This window comes from Dromaius novaehollandiae, chromosome W (assembly GCF_036370855.1).
Source record: "Dromaius novaehollandiae isolate bDroNov1 chromosome W, bDroNov1.hap1, whole genome shotgun sequence".
In the NCBI taxonomy this organism is placed as follows: Eukaryota; Metazoa; Chordata; class Aves; order Casuariiformes; family Dromaiidae; genus Dromaius; species Dromaius novaehollandiae.
The window spans coordinates 37,300,100-37,320,067 of NC_088130.1; the positions used below are offsets into that span (position 1 = coordinate 37,300,100).

Consider the following 19,968-nt stretch of genomic DNA (forward strand, 5'->3'; position numbering starts at 1 on the left):
CTAAGATGACAAAACTTAAACATCTTTGTATCCAATTTTTAAAATCCTGTTTCAGGATCTATAAAAACTTTAATATTTAGCCTAAAGACAGTTCATTTGAAAAAATAAAGATACAACTCCGTAAAATTAACAAATATTTAAGTGAACATCTGAAAATAACTGATAAACACTTGTCTTCATTACTTTTCACAGCTTACTTCCCATTTATATAAAAGCAGATTTAAATTAAAAGGATTTGATTTTATTTTACTGGCAATGTAGCTTTTAATAACTGACATTTTGATTTCAATTTAAATAATACTTTTTCAGTGACAGTATCATGCAGATGTTGTAATTACAACTCAGAGTCTAAGACAAAATTTTCAAAAACAAACATACGGTTTAAGAGTTGAATATGTACCTCTTGCAACCCTTAGAAATTTAGAATCTAAGTCACTTAACAGCTTTAGAAAATGTTGCCTATAGTCAAGAGTGCTTAACTTCAGGTTTTGTCTTATTTTCCTAATAGCAGGTGCATGGATACCACTCTACACGAGCAGAAATTACACTGTGTTTAATAACCAGGTGCTAAAAATGATAAACAGGGAAAATCTGTAATAGGAAGAGGAGAAGACAGAGGTGATTCTCAGTAAGTCAAAGCACAGGAGTGAATGTTAATGGGCCTCAGAGAGCTAAACTGAGAAAAATTTGGAAAGGTAGCTTGCCAAGGGCACAAAGACATAAATGATGTATGGCAGGTTTACAGGAGTGCATGGGCAAAAAGCTGCTAAATGACATGGCAAGCAGTTCACCGTATTTGCCGCAAGATGGCATAGAACATAAAAATTATTAGCAATACAGAAATATAAATGAACAGCATACTATCACAAACATTGAAAAAAAACAAGTTATAACAACTGAATGGATGAATGACTACTGTCAGGACAAGAGAAACGCATGAATACATGTGAATACAAAGTCATTATACAAAACTTCTACATTTTATTTCGTAACACATGCCTAACTACATCACAAGTGCCAGCCTATATTAATCTGCTAGTGCTCCAAATTCAAATTACATATAACTGTACATAATGGTGAGGTGATATATAAGGCGGCTAGAAACAAATCTATGTAGGACCAGAAAGACAGAAGAGCAGCAGAGAGAAAGTGGGCTGCATCTCTGGTGAGAAACAGGCCCAGACAAGTCAAGACAACCTAACATGGGTGAAACAGGGTAGAAGGAAATGTGGGTGGTGAGCTGAAAGAAGGGCTAAGCAGCTCACATTTGACCAAACTGAATCGGTAGCAATTTGAGACATGGGGAGGAGAATTAGGTGGGTGAGAGCCAAGCTGGATGGATGGCAGGCAGGATAGCAAGCAGAAGCAGATAAAAGGCAGGGACAGAAACTAGATCAGCATGTTTTGGTGGTTGAGTTGCTGCATTATTCCCCAGCTTTCAGAAATCATCAGGCAGATTTAGAGGGAGACTTTTTTGTATATACATATGTTTTTCACATATATATATATATATATATGAGACTGATTCATAAACAACTTGTTTCATTTGTCTTTGGATTTCTGAGCTACTTTGGTGAATTCAAAGCTCTTCACAAACTCTATTCTGAACTCATCAGGTCTAAACATGTTTACCTGAGATGAGATTCTTACAGAGTCAAATCAATCCCAAATCTATCACACCAAACATTGTTAGATTCATACCAAAACCTTGTGAACTGGGAATTTGTAGCTGTACCCACCAGAACCAACAGGATGCGATACAGGAAATGCTTTTTCCAATCCATTCTCCTTACCCAAACGGCACAGAGGTGAGGGGCTGCAGGAAGGCGATCCATGCTTTTTAGGGAAAAGAGGGAATAACGAAAAAACTGGAGGAAAGTTTCCTGAGTGGGGCACGAGGAAAAGGAAGGTCATTATTTCAAAGAAGAGTAGAGCTTGGCTTAGATGCTTTGAGTGCATACAGATCAGAGTTAGTATGGAATTGATTTATAATTTTTTCCACCAAGCTTTAACAGGAATTTAGAACCAGCCTTGAAAACTAGGTCACTTTCATGTAAATCAGCATATCTGATCACTCAAGATATTTTTTAATTAACTCAGAACAGCAGCATAGCAATATATGAAAATTAGAGAGCTTCAAAGATTGTGGAATTTTGCATTGCATGGATATCCAAATGTCCTAGTAATTTCAATGGACTCACTTCTATGTGATTACAAAAGCTTCCAGGAAGTCTGAACTATGCCAGTAGCCTCAGAAATTGCAATGAATTGGACCTGTCTCACCACTGCAATGAAACTTAGATTTACCAGTGTTCTCAACATGTCCAATATGTCTGAGAAATAGGGTTACTCTCTACCGCATTTTTCTCCAAATAATCCAAGAACTGGAAAGAGCTGTCTGCTGTCCAGTATGCCATATGATCAGGACTCCAACTGTCTGCAAATTGCTCAAATCTAACATACCAGAACTTGGCTAAAAAGCTGAAAAATAGTAGGATCTTCCCAACAGCCTACTCACATGAAATGCTTAGAACTCATCCCATGCCATGATGGCAGCCATGTTATTCTTGTGTGTCCAGAAATGGCTTGGCGAAAGACAGCAATTCTGCTGGTCGGGGAGGCAAGTTAAGGCTACACTATCTTGAGGTCACATGCAGGAAGAGGGGCCTACACCAGCTTAACAAAACATTTTATCTTCTCCAACAAGCCTGAAATGTGCAAATCTAGTAAGCACACAAAATACATAGACTATTTAAGAAATAAATGAGAAAATATCATATGCCATATTTCAATCATGTAAAAAGGTCCTCTTCTTTATCATCAAGTATACAAAAAATATCCATATGAACATTCACTTGAGTCTTTAACCTTCATAGATCTTAACTGGATCTGCAGAAGGTAACTGCTGTGCACTTCAAATCTTTGCAGATCCACACTGACAGCGGTACATGGTGACAATGAACCCAGAACCTGAAGGACAGGAGTTGTGACTTTCCTGCCTGAACTCCATGGAGGGAGGCACAGAAGTAGCATCCCATTTGGCTGTTAGCTCTCATATGTCCTATAGCAAATCCAAACACACAGACTGGTGGGATCTGTGACTGTGGAAGAAAAGATTATCTTCTACCTTGTAGAAAAAAGGAAAAACATGCAAATAAACAGTAGTATGAAACCATCTGCATCTAAAGATGTGATAACAAAAGTAAAATTATTACCAGAAAAAGAATGAAATACCTCAACTTCTTTTGCAAGTTGTCTAGGTAAGTATGGCTATTTACCACAAGATGGTGCAAAAACACAGAAAGTTCTAACATACCAGAAGTACATTGCTGAACATTTTCTGCTTTTCGGTTTTTAAGTATGAGAATCTCCACCAGGTGTCAGGCGAGGGAAAATATGAATGACTTTTTACTTGGGAAAACGAGTATATACAGGCATACTGCTTCAAAATATAACTGCTGGTCTGAACTTCATTTTAGTTATGTACTTCGCTGACCTAGAAAAAAATACGACTCGCAACACACACTAGTTTGTTAAATATTAAGCACCTACATTATATGTCTTGTTGAAAATCTTATGTCACTAACAAAGGTAAAAAATAGAAATGTAGCATTTAATAATTTAATCTAGAATGTTTATCCAAGAAAAGGCACCACAAAAATAAAAAACAATAACAGCAAAACAAGCAAACCAAACCCCAAACTAAGCTACTGTACAACAACTACATTTAAAAGTATTAACATAGGAAACTTCACCGTGGTAGACATTTAAATGTTTGCTTTTGCATAAAGGCTCCCTTTTGGAAACAAGATTATCATCAAAGACATCCCCCGGTGCCAAGCTGATTTTTTTCAGTCATTTGGAAAGGAGATGAGCTGCGTTTTTCGAGTCTGTGCAGCGAATCCAAAGATTCACTTAGAGATCACTGTCTTAAAGGAAACTAAAGCCGAAAGCCTTTCTCCCCTTCGTCCTGGCGGCAGCCCGTTCCCTCCCCCTCCGCGAGGCGCCGGGGGCACAGGCGGGCCGGGGCGGCCCGGCTCCCGGCCTGCAGCCTGCCCGGGGCCGGCCTCTTCGCCGGCAGAAAGCTTGGGCGACATCTGCAGCTGAGCGAAAAGCCGAGCGTCTTCTCCAGGCTGTCCGTGGCAGGGCCGCGGCTACGTGCGCTAACGGGGCAGCCCGCGGCCGAGGGGCCGCGCCGCGCCGGCCGCCGCCGGGCCCAGGGGCCGCGCTCGCCGCCCACCCCGCGCCGCCGCTTCCGCCGCGGCTCCTCCCGGCCGGGCCCCGCTCAGCAGCGCGACGAGCCCCCCGGGCCCTCCCGAGGGGGAGCCCGCGCCTCCGGCCGCCGCTGCGCCCCTCCCGGCTCCCCAGCGCCCACCTCAGCACCGCCGCGCGGCCCCACGCGCGAGGAGCGCGCACGGCAGCGCGGGGGCGCGCAGCCGCGGAGGAAGCCGCCGCCGGCGGAGCCGCGCATGCGCGGCGGGGTTGTTTTTCACAAAGCTGCTCTTAAAGTGAGGTGGCAGCGCGCAGCAGCCGTCTTTGTAGGGAGACCGCAGCGCCGGGCAGCCGCGCCGCGCCGCGCCGCCGGCAGCCGCGAGGGCTGGGGCTTTCCAGGCAATCCCGATGACGGGCTGGTAGGGCACACGCTGGTCCTGCCGGCAAGCTCTTTGCACGGCAGAGGCGTTGATCAGTGTGAAGTGAAGATCGCATTTTATATGAGATCTTGACTTTTTTTTTCTTACAGTATATTTTTATACACTTTGTTATAAAACATGGTGCTGGGGAAGGTGAAGAGTTTGACAATAAGCTTTGACTGTCTCAATGACAGCAATGTCCCCGTCTATTCTAGCGGGGACACAGTCTCAGGAAGGGTCAATTTAGAAGTTACTGGGGAAATTAGAGTAAAATCTCTTAAAATTCATGCAAGAGGACATGCAAAAGTACGTTGGACTGAATCTAGAAATGCTGGATCCAACACTGCCTATACACAAAATTACACTGAAGAAGTAGAATATTTCAACCATAAGGACATCCTAATTGGGCACGAAAGAGGTAAGATTTTTACTTACTAATTCATTATTTGCAGACATTTTTCTGGAAGAAGTCGCATCTTTGCATCATCTTGGTTTATCTCTTTCAGTATGTAGGCTATAAAATCCTCTATTTCTAAGGACGAGAAGATGCAGAGTACCTTCTTGGGATTTCTGTTCCATTATATGGACACTTGCTTGATGTTAAAACCGTACTGAGGTGCATCTGCAAAGTGCCTGCAAACAGGACTTTCTTAAACTACCTGCCCTTTAATGGCGCTTTTTCATAAAGATTTGCAGTTAATTAATACTGTATCTTCGAAATGCAATATCGTTTTGTCACAGTGATATTAGCAAGATTTGCTATTTTTTTTTCCTGTGGGGAAAATAAAAAATCAAAAACAGATATGCAGTAAATGACTTTCCTGGTAACAGCCTATCAAACCGTGAAATATAATTAGAACATGAAACTAGACTTTTTGACACGCTATAGATACAGTTCTGCTTTTCAGACTGATCTGTGATAATTTTTAAAGATGGATCATTTTTGGCAGATAGAAGATTCCCTGTGGCTTACTTTGACATATGCTATCACCACCCCACGTGTAATTCCCCCCCCCCTTCCTTTGCTCTAAACTACTAGTAAATTCGTAAATGACCTTTAATTTCTCATATTAAACCCCTGTGTGGGAGACTCGGGTGTGAAGATCTGTCTGAAAAGCCAAATAAGAGTCCGCAGTTGAATAATGGGAGCATCATTTCTAAGTTGGGGAGTTCTGGAACCTGCATTCAATGAAAACCTGGTCTGCCAAGCCCCGATAGAAACGTAAAGTGCCCTGCAAATTCCCTTATTTTGGGTAGGGAAAAGGGGGTAACACATTGTGAGGGGGAGTGGGGGTCTTTGGTTTATTCATCTATTGTTCGCACGGTTACATTGTGAAAGTATAGGGGACTCTAAGCTTGTTTTTCTGAAGTTTCCACCCTTTGTTAGAAGCGGTTCAATCCTGTTTGGGACCAGTCCTGGGGAGAGGGAGGGGGTGCTCCTTCTCCTCTCCGCAGATTGGTTACACGCGTCAGGTGGTGGCGATGACTTAATTCCTAGCACAAGAAAATAATGTTAAAACTGGTTATGTAATTTTGGTTGCTTTTTTTTTTAATATGCTGCATATTTACTGCAGAGATCGGTGCATGAATAGGATATTTCCCCTTCCTTTTTTTAGGAAGAAACGTAATTTTTAAATAAGTTTGACTGCAGACTGCATTGAGCCTATTTTAAGGCTTTTCTTGAAATAAATATTACAGCAGGGCTAAGGCTTTTTTAATTATGATACTGTGGTGCAAGCAAGTATAGGTCACTAACGAGGTGGACTGTAGGTGAAATGTTCTTTATGCTACTGCCTGGGAGATAATTCACCCATGCGAAACTTCATTCACCTCCGGTTTGCAGCTGACGGGAATGTGCAAACATGCATGAGCCTTTCATGGCAGGGTGCATGCTTGCAAGTAGGAGGACAGCCCACTGCTCCCAACTGGCTGCTTAAGCAGCAGCAATGACTTTGCACGGGGGTTGTAGATCCAAGTGCTGACACCGACGGCAAGGGCTTGCTTTTCGGCTGGAAAGGGAACAAAAGACTGGAGGGAAGGGACAGATCTGACACACTCGGGCGCCAGAAGGGACGCAGGGCTCGCACCCTGCCGGCCTGCGAAGACTTGGGCGGTCGGCGCGGGGAGCCGCTGCCCCTCCGCCCCGCGGCCGGGCAGCGACTGCGAGCGCCCGCCGCGCCGAGCCGAGTTTCAATGACTTAGCTCGACGCCTCTCAGCCGAGCTTGGTGCCGGAGGCCACGCCCCGCGCCGCCATTGGCCTGCGGAGGTTTGTTAGCCTGTTGCTAAGGCGATGCCAGCCGCTGATTGGCGGGCGCTGGGGCGCCGGGGGGAGGGCTGCCGAGGGAGCGGGTTCCCCTGCCCGCACTCCGGCGTGCGAGGCGGGGGCGGCCCCCGGCCGGCGCCGTCCGGAACCGGGGGGAAGGGGGCAGCTCGCCCCCCCGCCCGAGCAGTCCGCCAAGCGTGCGCGGGGGCGGGGCGGGAGGGGGCCCTGGCCGTGCCCTGAGCGTACCGGCTTACCTCGCCGGGAGCGGTCTTCCGCTCGCCAGCTGCCGCTGTCTCACGCGCCCCCCGGTCAGGGGTCCGGTCGCGGCCTCGGTGGGAGCTCGCCGCCGGCCCGCGGGTCGCTCCGGGCGTGCTGACGCCGAGGCCGGGGCGCCGCTCTACTAGGGGGACGCCGCCGCCCTGGCCCCGCTGGCAGGGAAGGGGGCCTGCCTGGCAGCCGTGGCCTTGGCGGCTCGGGGCGCTGGGCACGGCGCCCCCCTCTCTCTGGGGAGCCCGTCTACGGCGAGGGGCAGCGGCGGTACCGGCCGGGCCGCCACAGGGGCTGCGAGCCGGGGCGGCCGCCGGGACATGGCGCTCTGCGGCCGGTCACGTCCCTCACTCCGCCGCCTCCCCTCCCCCCCGGCCTCTCCCCGCGCGGCGGCTGTCACGGTCCGCAACTGCCTCCCTGTGACGGCCGGGGGGCGCGGGGGCCGCCTCGCACGTAGCGCGGGGCAGCCCGGGGCCGCGGCGAGCCGGCGGCGCGGCCGTGCGGTGCGAGCGGACCGGAAGGCGAGGGGCGGGCGGCGCCTCAGCCTGCCTCCTCCCCCGCCGCCAGGCTAGGCTGCGAGCGGAGCTGCTGAGCGAATGCGGCGGTGTAATGTATACTGTATGTATATGAGCGGCTGGCGGCTGGCTGGGGATCTGCTCGCGCCGGTTTAGGCCGGTCCTCTCCTGCTCCAGCCTAGCCCGTGATTGACAGCTCAGCACTTGTTTACCACAGTTCTGCTGCTGCCGCTCGGGCTCAATGGGACTGCTGAGCTGGCAGAAAGAAAGGGGAGGAAGGAAGGAAGGGAAGAAGGGAAGAAAAACTTCTGTGCAAGCGAAAGATTTTTTTCCAATAAATAAAAACTCGCAAGTGTAAAAATACATATTACATATACACGCACGCATTGTCATATCATTAAGCATATCTTGGGGATTCTTACTTTGCGACACTACACGCTGAAGATGCATTTATGTAAATAGCGTTCTGGTGTTTTTTAGGTTACTCGCCATAGGTTGGTTTCAGCGTTTCTGGTGCACTAAAGAAATGGGAGCATCAGCATTTTTGTAGGACAATAGGAACTACAAATTTTTAAATGTGCCTGCATTCCTCCATGATGTTTTAGATTTTTAAGCAACTGTTTTTGCATAGTTGCAGTGTATTTATTATTCCAATCCTTTTGTATACGAGATACTCAATTATTTTCTCATAAGTAACTATATTTTGATGAAGTCAGCATTTTTCTGGTGATACAGTAATTATATCAGAATAAGCCACAAATTTGTTGGAGCATTTAAAGCAATACAGCGAATCATGACTATAAAAAGCTTTCTTGTTGGCATCAGAAAACCTTTGGGTCTTAGCTATACAAGCAAGATCCAGTTAAACTCTGAGGGTTTTTTATAGATTAGCTCTAAACAACATTAATTGGACAGCTTTCTACCTCCTATGCTCCTGACTTCATCTGGTACTTTCTAGGTGGTGCATGTACACTTCCCCACCACCACTACCCTGCTTGTCTGTCTGTCTCATTAATTTCTGGACACTGTTGCTAGGCAGAAGATAAAAAGCTGAATTACTAAATTTATCTTATGGAGCAAACTTCATACTAAGTATGAAATGGCTTAATATTATTAAAGAGAAAGCTCTATTTTATTTATAAGTTTTGAACTAAAGATCATGTTGGAAAACATGATTTCCATTACGGATCTTTCAGGCAGAGCTTGAAATGGCAGCAGTTACAACTATCCCAGTGTTCAGCAGCAAATAACAAAACAAGTTAACCTTTGCTTTTATGTAAGATGAATCTGGCTATGTTACCTACCTTTAAAAGTTTTGTGACCTTACATCTAGCAGTTCATACAAATGGACTGGAGATACTTGTTTATGGGACACCATGTTCTTAAGTATTGTAATGAGTGTATAAATCCCATTTACCCTGAAAAAGAAACCTATATAATATATTATGCTGTGTAAAATGTTTACAGGTGGAATAGCATATTGGGTTTTTCCCTCCTAGATGATGACAATTCTGAAGAAGGCCTTCACACTCTTCATTCAGGAAGGCATGAATATGCATTCAGCTTTGAGCTTCCACAGACGTAAGTACCTGCAAGCACTGCTCAGGTTGTGTGAGAGAACGCTAGGATACATACCTGTCTAAGAAAAATTCTTGTTGTGGGTGGAGGGGAAACCTTTTCAATGGTAGTAGGAATTGTGCTCAGACATGCAACAGAGGACATAATCTCATTAAACTGAAGAGGTTGCTTTTATGCTGGTAAACATTTTTTTCACAGAACAGCTCTTTGCTGCCCCCTTGGTTACTCTCTCTTGACCAAAGTCTGTTGACTCATTGTGCCTTGCAGTATTGTACTCCTCCCCAGGAGAATGGAGGGGAACTGACCTGTCATATGAGTCCTGCAGAGTGGCTGAGATACCTTCTTACTGACCCAGGATTTTACTGGAGCCATGCAGACCAGCAGAACTAGTGATAAGATCACAGCTTAATTGTTTGGGCTCAGTCTGCAACAGATGTGGCAAGTTTAACAACATGAGAACAAAAGAGGAGATTGTTCTAGTTTAAATTGGATGTATGTACTCAGGCTGGCCTTTATGCAAAAGAAGTGTTAAGATGGCTACACACACATACACACGCACACACGTCTGTCCAATGTAGACATTGTGAAGAGAAGACTTAGAGGAGTTACCAACATGGAGATTGGCTAAAACACTAAAATTAAATACAGAGGAACAGAGAGAGTCTGGAAATGGACGGAAAAAAGGGAGGAAGAGGAGCCTTTTACTGTAAAAGGCAATCTTTGAAGTCAGTGAGGTTGAAAATCTTGGCAGAATGTTAGTTACACTAAAGTAGGCTAATATCTAATAGTAAAGCTAATAAACCATCTGTTAGAGGTGCTGGCTTTAGCAGAACCTGCAGATGATGTTTTTACAAGTTAGTTTCAAAGTGAATAGTACAGGGTTTTGCAGTGGATGTTATTGGGATGCTTGGAGTGCTACACATGTCGGGATTTTTAGAAGTCAATTTAACATGGAGATGAAAATCTCAACTACAAGAAGCAATAAGGAAAGATAATATTGGTCTTCCCTTAAGTTGGAATGGACATTTAAATATGAAAACACAAACAGTATACATGGAATATTTTGTTCGAGATGAAATAATGACCAGTAAAACACCACAAGCATTGGTCAAAATACTATAAAGCTCTATTCAAGTGATTTGAAGGAATACTGTGAAACTACCTTCTGATAATACTGAGAAAGCAAAGGCTGGTAGTAAATGCCTGAAGGCTTGACAGACAATAGTTTGACACTATTAATACTTACTATTTTGTATCCTTAGACTATTTCCAAAATTCATTTAAAACAAAACAAACTATAAAACAATGGTGGAAAAAACAAGGCATGGACTTGCTTAATTGATTTGCCCTAAAGGATACTGGCACAGGATGAAACATTGACGACTGATTAGAAAATCACTTCATTTAGACTGTTTTTACCAAAAAGATGTTTCAGGTGTACAAATAAAAATGTCAAACCTGTACATAAAAGAATCATTTTAGTAAAGTCCTAGCACAGCCAGTATTAACTACAGAAGATAGGGAAGCTTTGCAAGTAACTTATGCGTAATTTATATGTTATGATGCGTTTAAAAACATAGTACAACATAAGAATTCCTACTCTCATCTTAAAAAAAATAAAATAAAAATTTATGGGAAGAAAAGTACTGTTGAGATAACTGGAGTATAAAGATTTTGTCCTTCATTTTACGATGTTGCAGAAAAAGGTGGTGCTGAAAGGTTTGGAGCCCCTTTCCATGCCTTTTTTTTTCCTCCAGCTCCCAAAGAGGACTGACTTTGTCTTCCAAAGTTGATAGTAGAATAGTCTTGTTTTTTTTATTATTATTATTAATATTTTAAGATGGCCTCATCAGAGTGGAGGGAAATTAGAAGATACTCAAAATAGCCTCTCTCTTTTCAGAGCTCTAAATTGAGATGTTTAACTACCCTGCTTAAGGCAAAACAAACGACAAAAGTGCTTAGTTACAGCTAAAATAAACCAGACACTGAGATACCAGCCAAGTAAACAATACACAATTATTTACAAAGTAGAATATCCCAAACAATAATTGACTGCTACTAATGCTAATTTTGAGTTGGTAGTCTTAAGCCTTAAAAGGGTATGCAGCATTCTAGACTTGGAAGTGGCCTCTTAAGTTTAAAGGAAATGTGTATTCTTCTGGCATTTTCTAGCACAATTCTTTCACTGATTCTTAAAATTTCTACAAAACTACTGTTGGATGAATTGGAGATGATTTTTTCTCCCAACTTCAATCTTGCATTTTCTGAGATATGGAAACTTTGCAAATAAGTTATGCTTAATTAAATATTATGATGCATTAAAAATACAATTCAACATAGTACTTCCTAATCTGATCCATTGTATCATTATTAGAAAGAGAGAGAAAAACTTTACTCAATTTTGACCTTTGTGTCCTGCACAGACCACTTGCTACCTCATTCGAAGGCAGACATGGCAGTGTGCGCTATTGGGTGAAAGCCGAATTGCATAGGCCTTGGCTTCTACCAGTAAAATTAAAGAAGGAATTTACAGTCTTTGAACATATAGATATCAACACTCCTTCATTACTGGTAAGAATTGACAGAATTACTTGTTCTTTGTTTCTGGCATACAGATAATAAAGTACGATAACCAAAAGAACATCGATATTTAAGTTTCTCTAATATTTATTTGCTAGTTTAACTACAGCTGATCTTTTAAGCATTATCTCAGTTTAGCAACTCTTTAACTGCTGGTGTTTTGAAAGCTAAATTATCCTGTACAGAGTTGCTTAATTTTTAACAAAATATAAGATGTAAATGCATTTGATAATAAATTATAAAATCTTATTCAGGAGGAAAATTTCTATGAACTGTTCCTCTTTGATTTTAAATAAGGAATAATCTATGGAAGGAACAGTGCAGCTCATTAAAAATATTTCAGTGAGAGACTGCTAACTTAAAAATGCAAAGTAAAAAAAATGTACTGTAGTGCATAATTGATAATTTCCATATGGATAACTTTCTGCTGATGGGGAGAAATTATCACAATTCTGTATGAACTTTCTGAAATTTCATTTTATTAAAATCACTTTAATATCACAACTGCTTTCAATGAGGATTTAATTTCAATCTGGCCTAAAATCCCTTTCTATTTTCCCTTCCTCAAATTCTAATCTATGGAAAAAAAAAATAAATTTTAAAACAAAGTCCATTGAAATAGGTTTCTTGTGTGTATGGGTGAAAAATCAGACTTGCAAAGGGACTTTGGCTTTGCACAAACTCCATTAAAATCAAAGGACTCTCATTTGACTTTAATGGGCTTTGGATCAAGCCCTTAATCCTCATTTCATGTAAAATAACAGTCTGTTTAATATAGATGAGAAAGAAACCGAGGAAATAGCAGGAGTCAAGATTACAGTAGCTTGGCTTAGTTACTTTGTTTCTGAAATGTAGTGTAATGGAAAGTGGGAAGATGTTCTAATTTACTGATAATTAAATGAAAAGCTCTGCCAACGGTATGTTAGGATGTGTAGGCTATAAAGCATTTTATTTTAAGCTATCCAGTATTTATTTTAAGTTTAAAAAAAAAAATCTGTTCTAAGTATGACTATAGAATGGAGGATCCCATGGGTGGGAGAAAAAAGCAGTGTTAGTGCAGCAGTGGAATTAGGACAAACGTTTTATCTGCGTAATGCTATTTAAATTGCTTCAGATTTTTCTTATGAATAGAACTGGTTTTGTTTCTAAAAATACATAATAAGTACACTATGAAAATGATTATTTTTGTGTTGATTAAAACAGCTGACGAGTTTCACTGAACTCTTAATTTAATGGGCAATTTTATTCTTTTCTTGCAGTCACCCCAAGCAGGCACAAAAGAAAAGACTCTCTGTTGTTGGTTTTGTACCTCAGGCCCAATATCCTTAAGTGCCAAAATTGAAAGGAAGGGCTACACCCCAGGTACGTAACAGAAGTAATTATAGGAAATGTCTCTCCTTCCGTTCTAAAACTGGAGTTTGTACTTCTGGGTTTTATATAAATGAAATATTAAGGCTATTTTTACCACTTCAGTCCACCTTCAGCAATCGCCTCAGAATATTGTAAAGTAAAAGAGACAGCACTAGTTCTTTCTTCACATTGCTGAAAGGCATCTGCTTCTGTTAGACTTCTATATTTTCATTTTAGATTAGCTTATGGTGATCTTGCTCTCATTAGCATGAGTGGATGTTTTTCCAGGTAGAGCAGTGATAGCAAGGTCTACTGCATTATAACAGTATATAGACTGTGACAGTTTGCTTAAGCTGCCTTGTAAATGTAAAGAGAACTTGAAATTCTGTTTTGTTTCAGGTGAATCAATTCAGATCTTTGCTGAGATTGAGAACTGCTCTTCCCGTATGGTGGTGCCAAAGGCAGCCATTTACCAAACACAGGCATTCTATGCCAAAGGGAAAATGAAGGAAGTCAAACAGCTTGTTGCCAACCTGCGTGGGGAGTCCCTGTCGTCTGGCAAAACAGAAACCTGGAATGGCAAAGTGTTGAAAATTCCACCTGTTTCCCCTTCAATTCTTGACTGTAGTATAATCCGTGTGGAGTATTCACTAATGGTATGTTGCATGGTCCGTTTCATTTTCAAGCATGAATAATTTCCATCATTCCATACAAATTCCTAACAAAAGTGTTTTTTGCTAATTAGTTAAAAAGAAATACATGTCCTACTATTAGCGTCCTGACAGGGGATCTGTAAGTGAATTTGGTTCAAATCATGCAAGTTCTTAAAATAATTGTGTGTCAGACAAACAAACGTCATGAGTAGACTGCATTTCCATGTGAGGCCTCATGTTAAGAATGTTGAGCTTCCATTAACTCTGAGAGCTTATAACCCCATAGGGGCATAGGCCCTAAAAGAGATGATTAGAAACAAATTCCTCATAGAAGCTTTCATAGGAAGAAAAAGGTAGTCTAATAACTACAAAGTGCTGACACAAACTCATGTTTTTTTCTCTCTTTTTTTTTTTTCAGGTGTATGTTGATATTCCAGGAGCCATGGATTTATTCCTTAACTTACCACTGGTCATTGGCACCATTCCTCTACACCCATTTGGTAGCAGAACATCAAGTGTGAGCAGCCAGTGTAGCATGAACATGAATTGGCTCAGTCTGACACTGCCTGAAAGACCAGAAGGTAACTTGACGATACAAATCCAAAGCAATTTGCTGTTCTGTTTTGATTTTCATCTGTTTTATTCATTGCTGCCTTCTGACAGAACCACACTGTCCTTTCATAACAGTGCCCACAGGAAATCCTTTGTGGGTGTTCCCTTGCCACCTGTTTTATGTAGAGGAACAGAGTTTCTCCCTCATTGCCTTTCTCTGCCTAGGAAAGGCAGGGAAATCAAACTGCCTTGGAACGTGGTAGAAGTGAAGGCATAGGATCTTAGGATGTTGTATCTGTGCAGAATTTCATTACTTTCACCTTCAGTATCCTAGTTGCAGCCTTGCATATAAGGCATTACAACCCATAATATTAGTAGTTTCTCAGGTCTCTTGCCAGCTTTTGTAGCCAAGGCTTTCTGAAAAGATAGCGTAATTCTTTTCTATGGGATATCTCCCTTCTGGCTGAAGGAGGAACTATATCTCCTTCCCTCTGTTTTCACATACCTAATGAACATACTACTTTGTAAGTACAAATGCTAGACTCTGAGATTTCTGGCATCCAGAGGACTGCAATGTTCTGTCACTTCTGTCTGTACAGAAAATACAGCATGCTTGTACACTAAAATTAAGGGGGTAATTAAGCCACAATATACAGTGGTCAGTCTGTTTTTGAACATAAGCTTAATCGTAGAATAAAATGAAATTGCCTAGCTCACTTTTGCGTTCAACAATTAAAAAAAAAGTCACTGAACTTTTTTACCTACCTGCAGATGCCTTCTACAATGATGAAAGTTTAATATTTATCATGTTATATATTTTGACATGCATAAGAACTTGTTGTTCGAACTGCGTGTACCTTTTCCCTTCAGCACCTCCTAGCTATGCAGAAGTGGTCACAGAGGAACAGAGACAGTCCAGCCTTGCACCCATAGCTGCTTGTGATGACTTTGAGAGAGCGCTTCAAGGACCATTATTTGCATACATCCAGGAGTTTCGCTTTCTGCCTCCACCCCTCTATTCAGAAGTAGGTACATCAGATGGAATATGATGATTAATTTATTGCTTGTCTGAATTCTCTCTTGTGGAATACATTTAGGAAGATATTTCTCTTTCCTAAAATTAGGAGAAACCACTGAAGTGAGGAAAAGGAAACAAGCTGCCTTCCCTCCTGCCCTCCCTGTCCCCCCAGCACACACCCTTTAGCAAGATGCAGATGAATCATGAAGAGTTTTCCATGTCTGTTTCATAGCATGGGTTACACTCACTTTTCTACATGACCTTTGCCTTATATTTGAAAGGTGCTCTGTCAAGTGCCTTTGCAGGCCTGGAATTGTGTGGGTTTTTTGTTTTGTGGTGGGTTTTTTTGTTGTTTTTTGGGTTTTTTTTTTTTTTTTGGCCGCACTCCTTAGAAATTTCCAGAAAGTAATATAGTGTAGTGTTGTGGGTTTTTGTTCATTATTCCCCCCTTTTTTCTCTATAAAATGTAGACATATTATTTTATAAGACATCAACATATCTTTCAAGAAGAAGCAGTGGTACAAAACAAAAGAAAAACACTGTCCCCTTTAGCTAAATTTTGCCTGAATTCTCCTACTTTAAGCAAACAGCATTATGTAGTGTGATTTTTCTCCCCCCCCCACCCAACGCTTCCCCCTTGAAACACTACCACTACAAAGAGGGCAGAGAGGGGAATTCTTTGTGTGCTAGAGACTTCCCTGAGGGCTCTGCTATAGCTTAACTCTAGAGTACAACTCTTCAGTCCATTTTAGGTATCCTAAGATTTAGAAGTATTTTTTAACTAAAAAAAAATTAACAAAAATTTAAACAACTTTAACAAAAAAAAATTGTTGTATAAAGTTAACTGATAACAATGTTGCCTAAAAGATAGGCTGCACACTTAAAACTAGTCTTACCATCCAGTCTGTGAGACCTAAGCTAGCAGGTTGGTCCTCTTACTTCTTTGAGGAAGGAGAGAGGAGTAAGGTCTAGGAACACATGAGCTCTTGAAACATCTCGTAGGATATTGAGGGTTAATTGTTTTAAAAGTAGAATTACTTTTTACTGATAATTTTCTCCCTTTTCAAGCAAAACTACTCAATTTCTGAAATGAATTAAATGTTTCTTAGATGACACGTATTACTAAAAAAAAATCTTTCTGGTATACATCAGATAAATCAAAAGACTTCTGTGGTAGTAAATGAGATTTTTTTTTTTTTTAAGTTTGGTATTAGTTTTTTGTGCTTATCCTTAAGTTGTTATAAACTTGTAGTTTAAAATATTCCATTTAATATGTATTTAATATGAATGCTTCTATTAATTTTATCCAAAGCTTTTTTTCAATGACCAGAGGTTTATTTGTTTCAATAACCTTTGGATTGGGAATACCATGTATCATTATAATTTGCTTAAGCACGTGAATTCTAATTTATCTGTAGCAGTTGATTCTAAAATACCTTTTTTTTTTTCTTTCCTTCTTTCCCTCCCCCCCCCCCCCCTTTTTGGTTAGATTGATCCAAACCCAGATCAGCCCACAGATGACAGACCATCTTGCCCCTCTCGTTGAAGGAATCCATAATAAGCTGACTTGACTTGGGTTTTGAATCATATCTGCTGTGTTGAAGATCAAGGCGTCATAGTGGAGACACACCTTCAAAGGAAGTGGTATTGCTCTTGCCTATATGGTGAACAAATGAAAACAACCTGTGATCACGCTTAAGAAGCCTACAGCAACATCATAGGACTGCTCCACATGCTTGAAGATCTGAGCTTTCTTTCCCCCTTAAATACTGGCACATACTAGGAGCAGCCTTAACTAGCCTACAGTCATGTGTGTCAAAACACTCACCACGTTGTAAGAGAGGGATGGCTTCCTATTATGATTTGAAAATTTGCACATGCTCATTGCTTACGTTGTGCGGTTCAGTGTCACTACAGCTTTTTCTCATTTATGCCTGACTGTTACCCCCTCTTACTTGTTCGTGGTCCGCACAACAAGGAGCAAAAGAAAGCTTTGACAAAAAAAAAACAGCAACAAAGACTTTGACAAATGCACTGACTTACTTTTTTTTTTTTTTTTTTTTTTTTTTTTTTTTTAATTTAATGTAGCCTGGACTTTACCTGCATATGCACATGCTCAGAATTGTCCTAATAGGCTGATCATGTATCACCTCTTCAGCTTGGATCCTATTGTGGATTTATTTACAAACATCAAATGCCTTCAAGCCAATCCTTCTTGCTGTATGTTTTGCAGCCTACTGTAGTAGATAAGCAACAGATATGTGGGGTGGGGGTAGGGGGGGAGATAACAGAAGGAAACTAATAAGAGACACTGTCAGGATTGTATACCTTCTTGATTTCTTTTAAAAATTTGTTGCCTTTCTACTATTATTGCAAAGCAGCATTTTGTTACAGACTGCCTAAAAATCACTTAATCTCAGGTGAACTCATCACTTGCCAAACTGTTGGAATGCTATTTGTTTTGTTATGTTGCACTGTTGAGTTACTTTTTTTTTGTTTTGTGTTTGTGTTCTGTTTTTGTTCTTTACTTGAGAGGGGGATTTGGAATAGGGACATACACAAAAGTTACAAAACCCACCTGCATTCCCTTCTTAACTTCCTGTATTACAAAAAAGAGATGGTCAAGTTGTGAAGCTTTAAAAAAAGAAAAAAAAGAAAAGGCACAAGTGAAAGGAGCACCAGCAGACACTGGCTAAGAGTCAAAAAAATCTTAAAAGACATAGTCATATACTGTCCAGGATTCCTGGGCAGAGAGATTTCTCAGCTAGTAGGGATGGGAAGGGAAAGTAAATTTATTTTTTTACATAGTTACCTAATCACCAAAAATTCTATACCTTTATATAAGGAGTCTCTAGTAGAAAGTATATTTCAGACTACAAGAAGAGCTTGGACTATGGAAAAAGACAGCTCAGTTTGTGCACTTTGGATTATCTTCAGGGTTTACAATACTGTAAAAATACTATGACTAGAAGTATAATGAAACTGGGCCACAATATCAGTGTTACCAGCTGTACTCAAATACTAGTTAACTGAGAATTACTTTAATTGCATCTCCTGGGGTACTCTCGAGAGCTTTAAAACAAAAACCCCAAACATACATTCATTCAGAAGGCAAGAAATAACACAAAGAGTACTCACTCCCTGAGTGTACCCCAAAGACAGAGGTGAAGAAACGGTGTGATGGAGCCATTAGATCCGCTAATACAAATACCAGCACTTAACATGCTAGAGCCTTGGGAAAGTCAGCCTTCCTTTTCAAAAATCACATAACAGAGACTACTCGCAAAAGGACGCACTTCTGGTTGACTACTTAAATCGAGATCTAATCCATCATGTATCTCTTCATGCAATAAAACAGCTCAGAAGGGAGGAGGAGAGGGAAAGCTGGTGTTCCTGCATGGTGCTTATTTTTACAAAAATGGCCTTGTTTTTAAGGCTTCATAAAATGACAAAATAGGCTTTTCCATAAGTGGCCTTTATGAGAACATGAAAGGTATTTCATGTTTCAGAAATGATGACAGGGTGAAAAAGTATAAATATGAGTCGCGTTTTAAGTGATTCAGTTAGAAGGTTTCGGCTTTGATAAGCAAGATTACTGGATAATAAGGAAACTGGGTGATGTCCGTTATTAGGCCATTTTGTGAATGTCCCTTTCCTGTACCCTCTCCAACCAGACAAAAAAAAAGCTGATGGGATCGTTGGCATAAAAGGGCATTTGGTGGTTTTACTTTTTTTTCCTTTTTTTTTGTTTTTTTTTTTTAAACAGACTAGGGAACAATTGCTGATATACATAGCATTAAAGTACTTATCACGGTATAATGGAAAATTGCATATAAAGCAGGATTGACCAGTATCATAGTAATTGGCATTGCATCACAGCCTTTGTGATCAGAGTGAAAAATTCTAAAACTTTATCAAATAAAGACTTTCCATTTAAGCTATTTTGTTAGGTTTTTTAGAGGCATTACTATTCTTCCACAAATATTGGTCAGTTCTCGGCATTATAAAACATGAGGTTCACAGTTGTAGCCCAGTATTTGATATAGAATCCTGATCTGAATTAGGGAAAAAATAAGTAAAATCCAAACATTAGAGAAACAAAGTGCAATATTAAATGTTTGCTTTATAGATTATATTCTATGGCTGTTTGTACTTCTCTTTTCTTTTTTTGTTTTTAGTTTTGGTGCTGAATATGTCCTTGTAGACTCTGTTTCAAGAAAACAATATGTGGAAAACAATTTAATTTTTCCTATTGCTCTTCCTTGTGGAAAATAAACTTTTTTTTAAAAAAAAAACCCTGCTTTTAAATGTTTTCAGTGTAAGCCATAAAAGTTATGCAGTGCAAACCTTTTATTTACTGCATGTCTATGTATTAAATACTGGTTGTAAGGATCAAATTACTATAGGAATACATACACTAAGTATGTACTAAACTGCATTGGCAGAACTATTTCTGGAACTACACCACTGACAAAGCACAACAGCTAAGTTTCATCACCCTCCGTTCCTTTTTCTTATTTATATGGATGACCTCTCAGGGCTAGGTCCCAGAAAGGAAAC

The 19,968-nt window shown here is 40.8% G+C and overlaps 1 protein-coding gene and 1 long non-coding RNA gene across 3 annotated transcripts; one reads left to right on the plus strand and one right to left on the minus strand.

Annotated features, from left to right (window-relative positions):
* Nucleotides 1–219: 219 nt before the first annotated feature.
* On the minus strand, nt 220–7,841 carry LOC135324410 (uncharacterized). 2 transcript variants are annotated; one of them, XR_010385779.1, is made up of 2 exons: nt 7,150–7,841; nt 220–5,264 (listed from the first exon to the last, which is right to left on the minus strand). It is a non-coding gene; the product is annotated as an uncharacterized LOC135324410 (long non-coding RNA). The 2 variants fall into 2 exon arrangements; XR_010385778.1 differs by having other exon boundaries at nt 220–5,403.
* Nucleotides 4,478–19,703, plus strand: LOC135324409 (arrestin domain-containing protein 3). The gene is made up of 8 exons (XM_064500621.1): nt 4,478–5,049; nt 9,177–9,258; nt 11,679–11,826; nt 13,095–13,197; nt 13,585–13,841; nt 14,257–14,419; nt 15,261–15,415; nt 16,898–19,703. Exons 1-8 carry the CDS (start codon nt 4,770–4,772, stop codon nt 16,952–16,954), a joined length of 1,245 nt encoding a protein of 414 aa, XP_064356691.1. The 5' UTR covers nt 4,478–4,769; the 3' UTR covers nt 16,955–19,703.
* Nucleotides 19,704–19,968: the final 265 nt, after the last annotated feature.

Coding starts and splice junctions, on each gene's coding strand:
- LOC135324409 (XM_064500621.1), top strand. CDS start 4,770: ATGGTGCTGGGGAAGGTGAAGAGTTTGACAATAAGCTTTGACTGTCTC. Junction 11,827..13,094: donor TCAACACTCCTTCATTACTG/GTAAGAATTGAC, acceptor CTTTTCTTGCAG/TCACCCCAAGCAGGCACAAA. Junction 13,198..13,584: donor AAGGAAGGGCTACACCCCAG/GTACGTAACAGA, acceptor GTTTTGTTTCAG/GTGAATCAATTCAGATCTTT.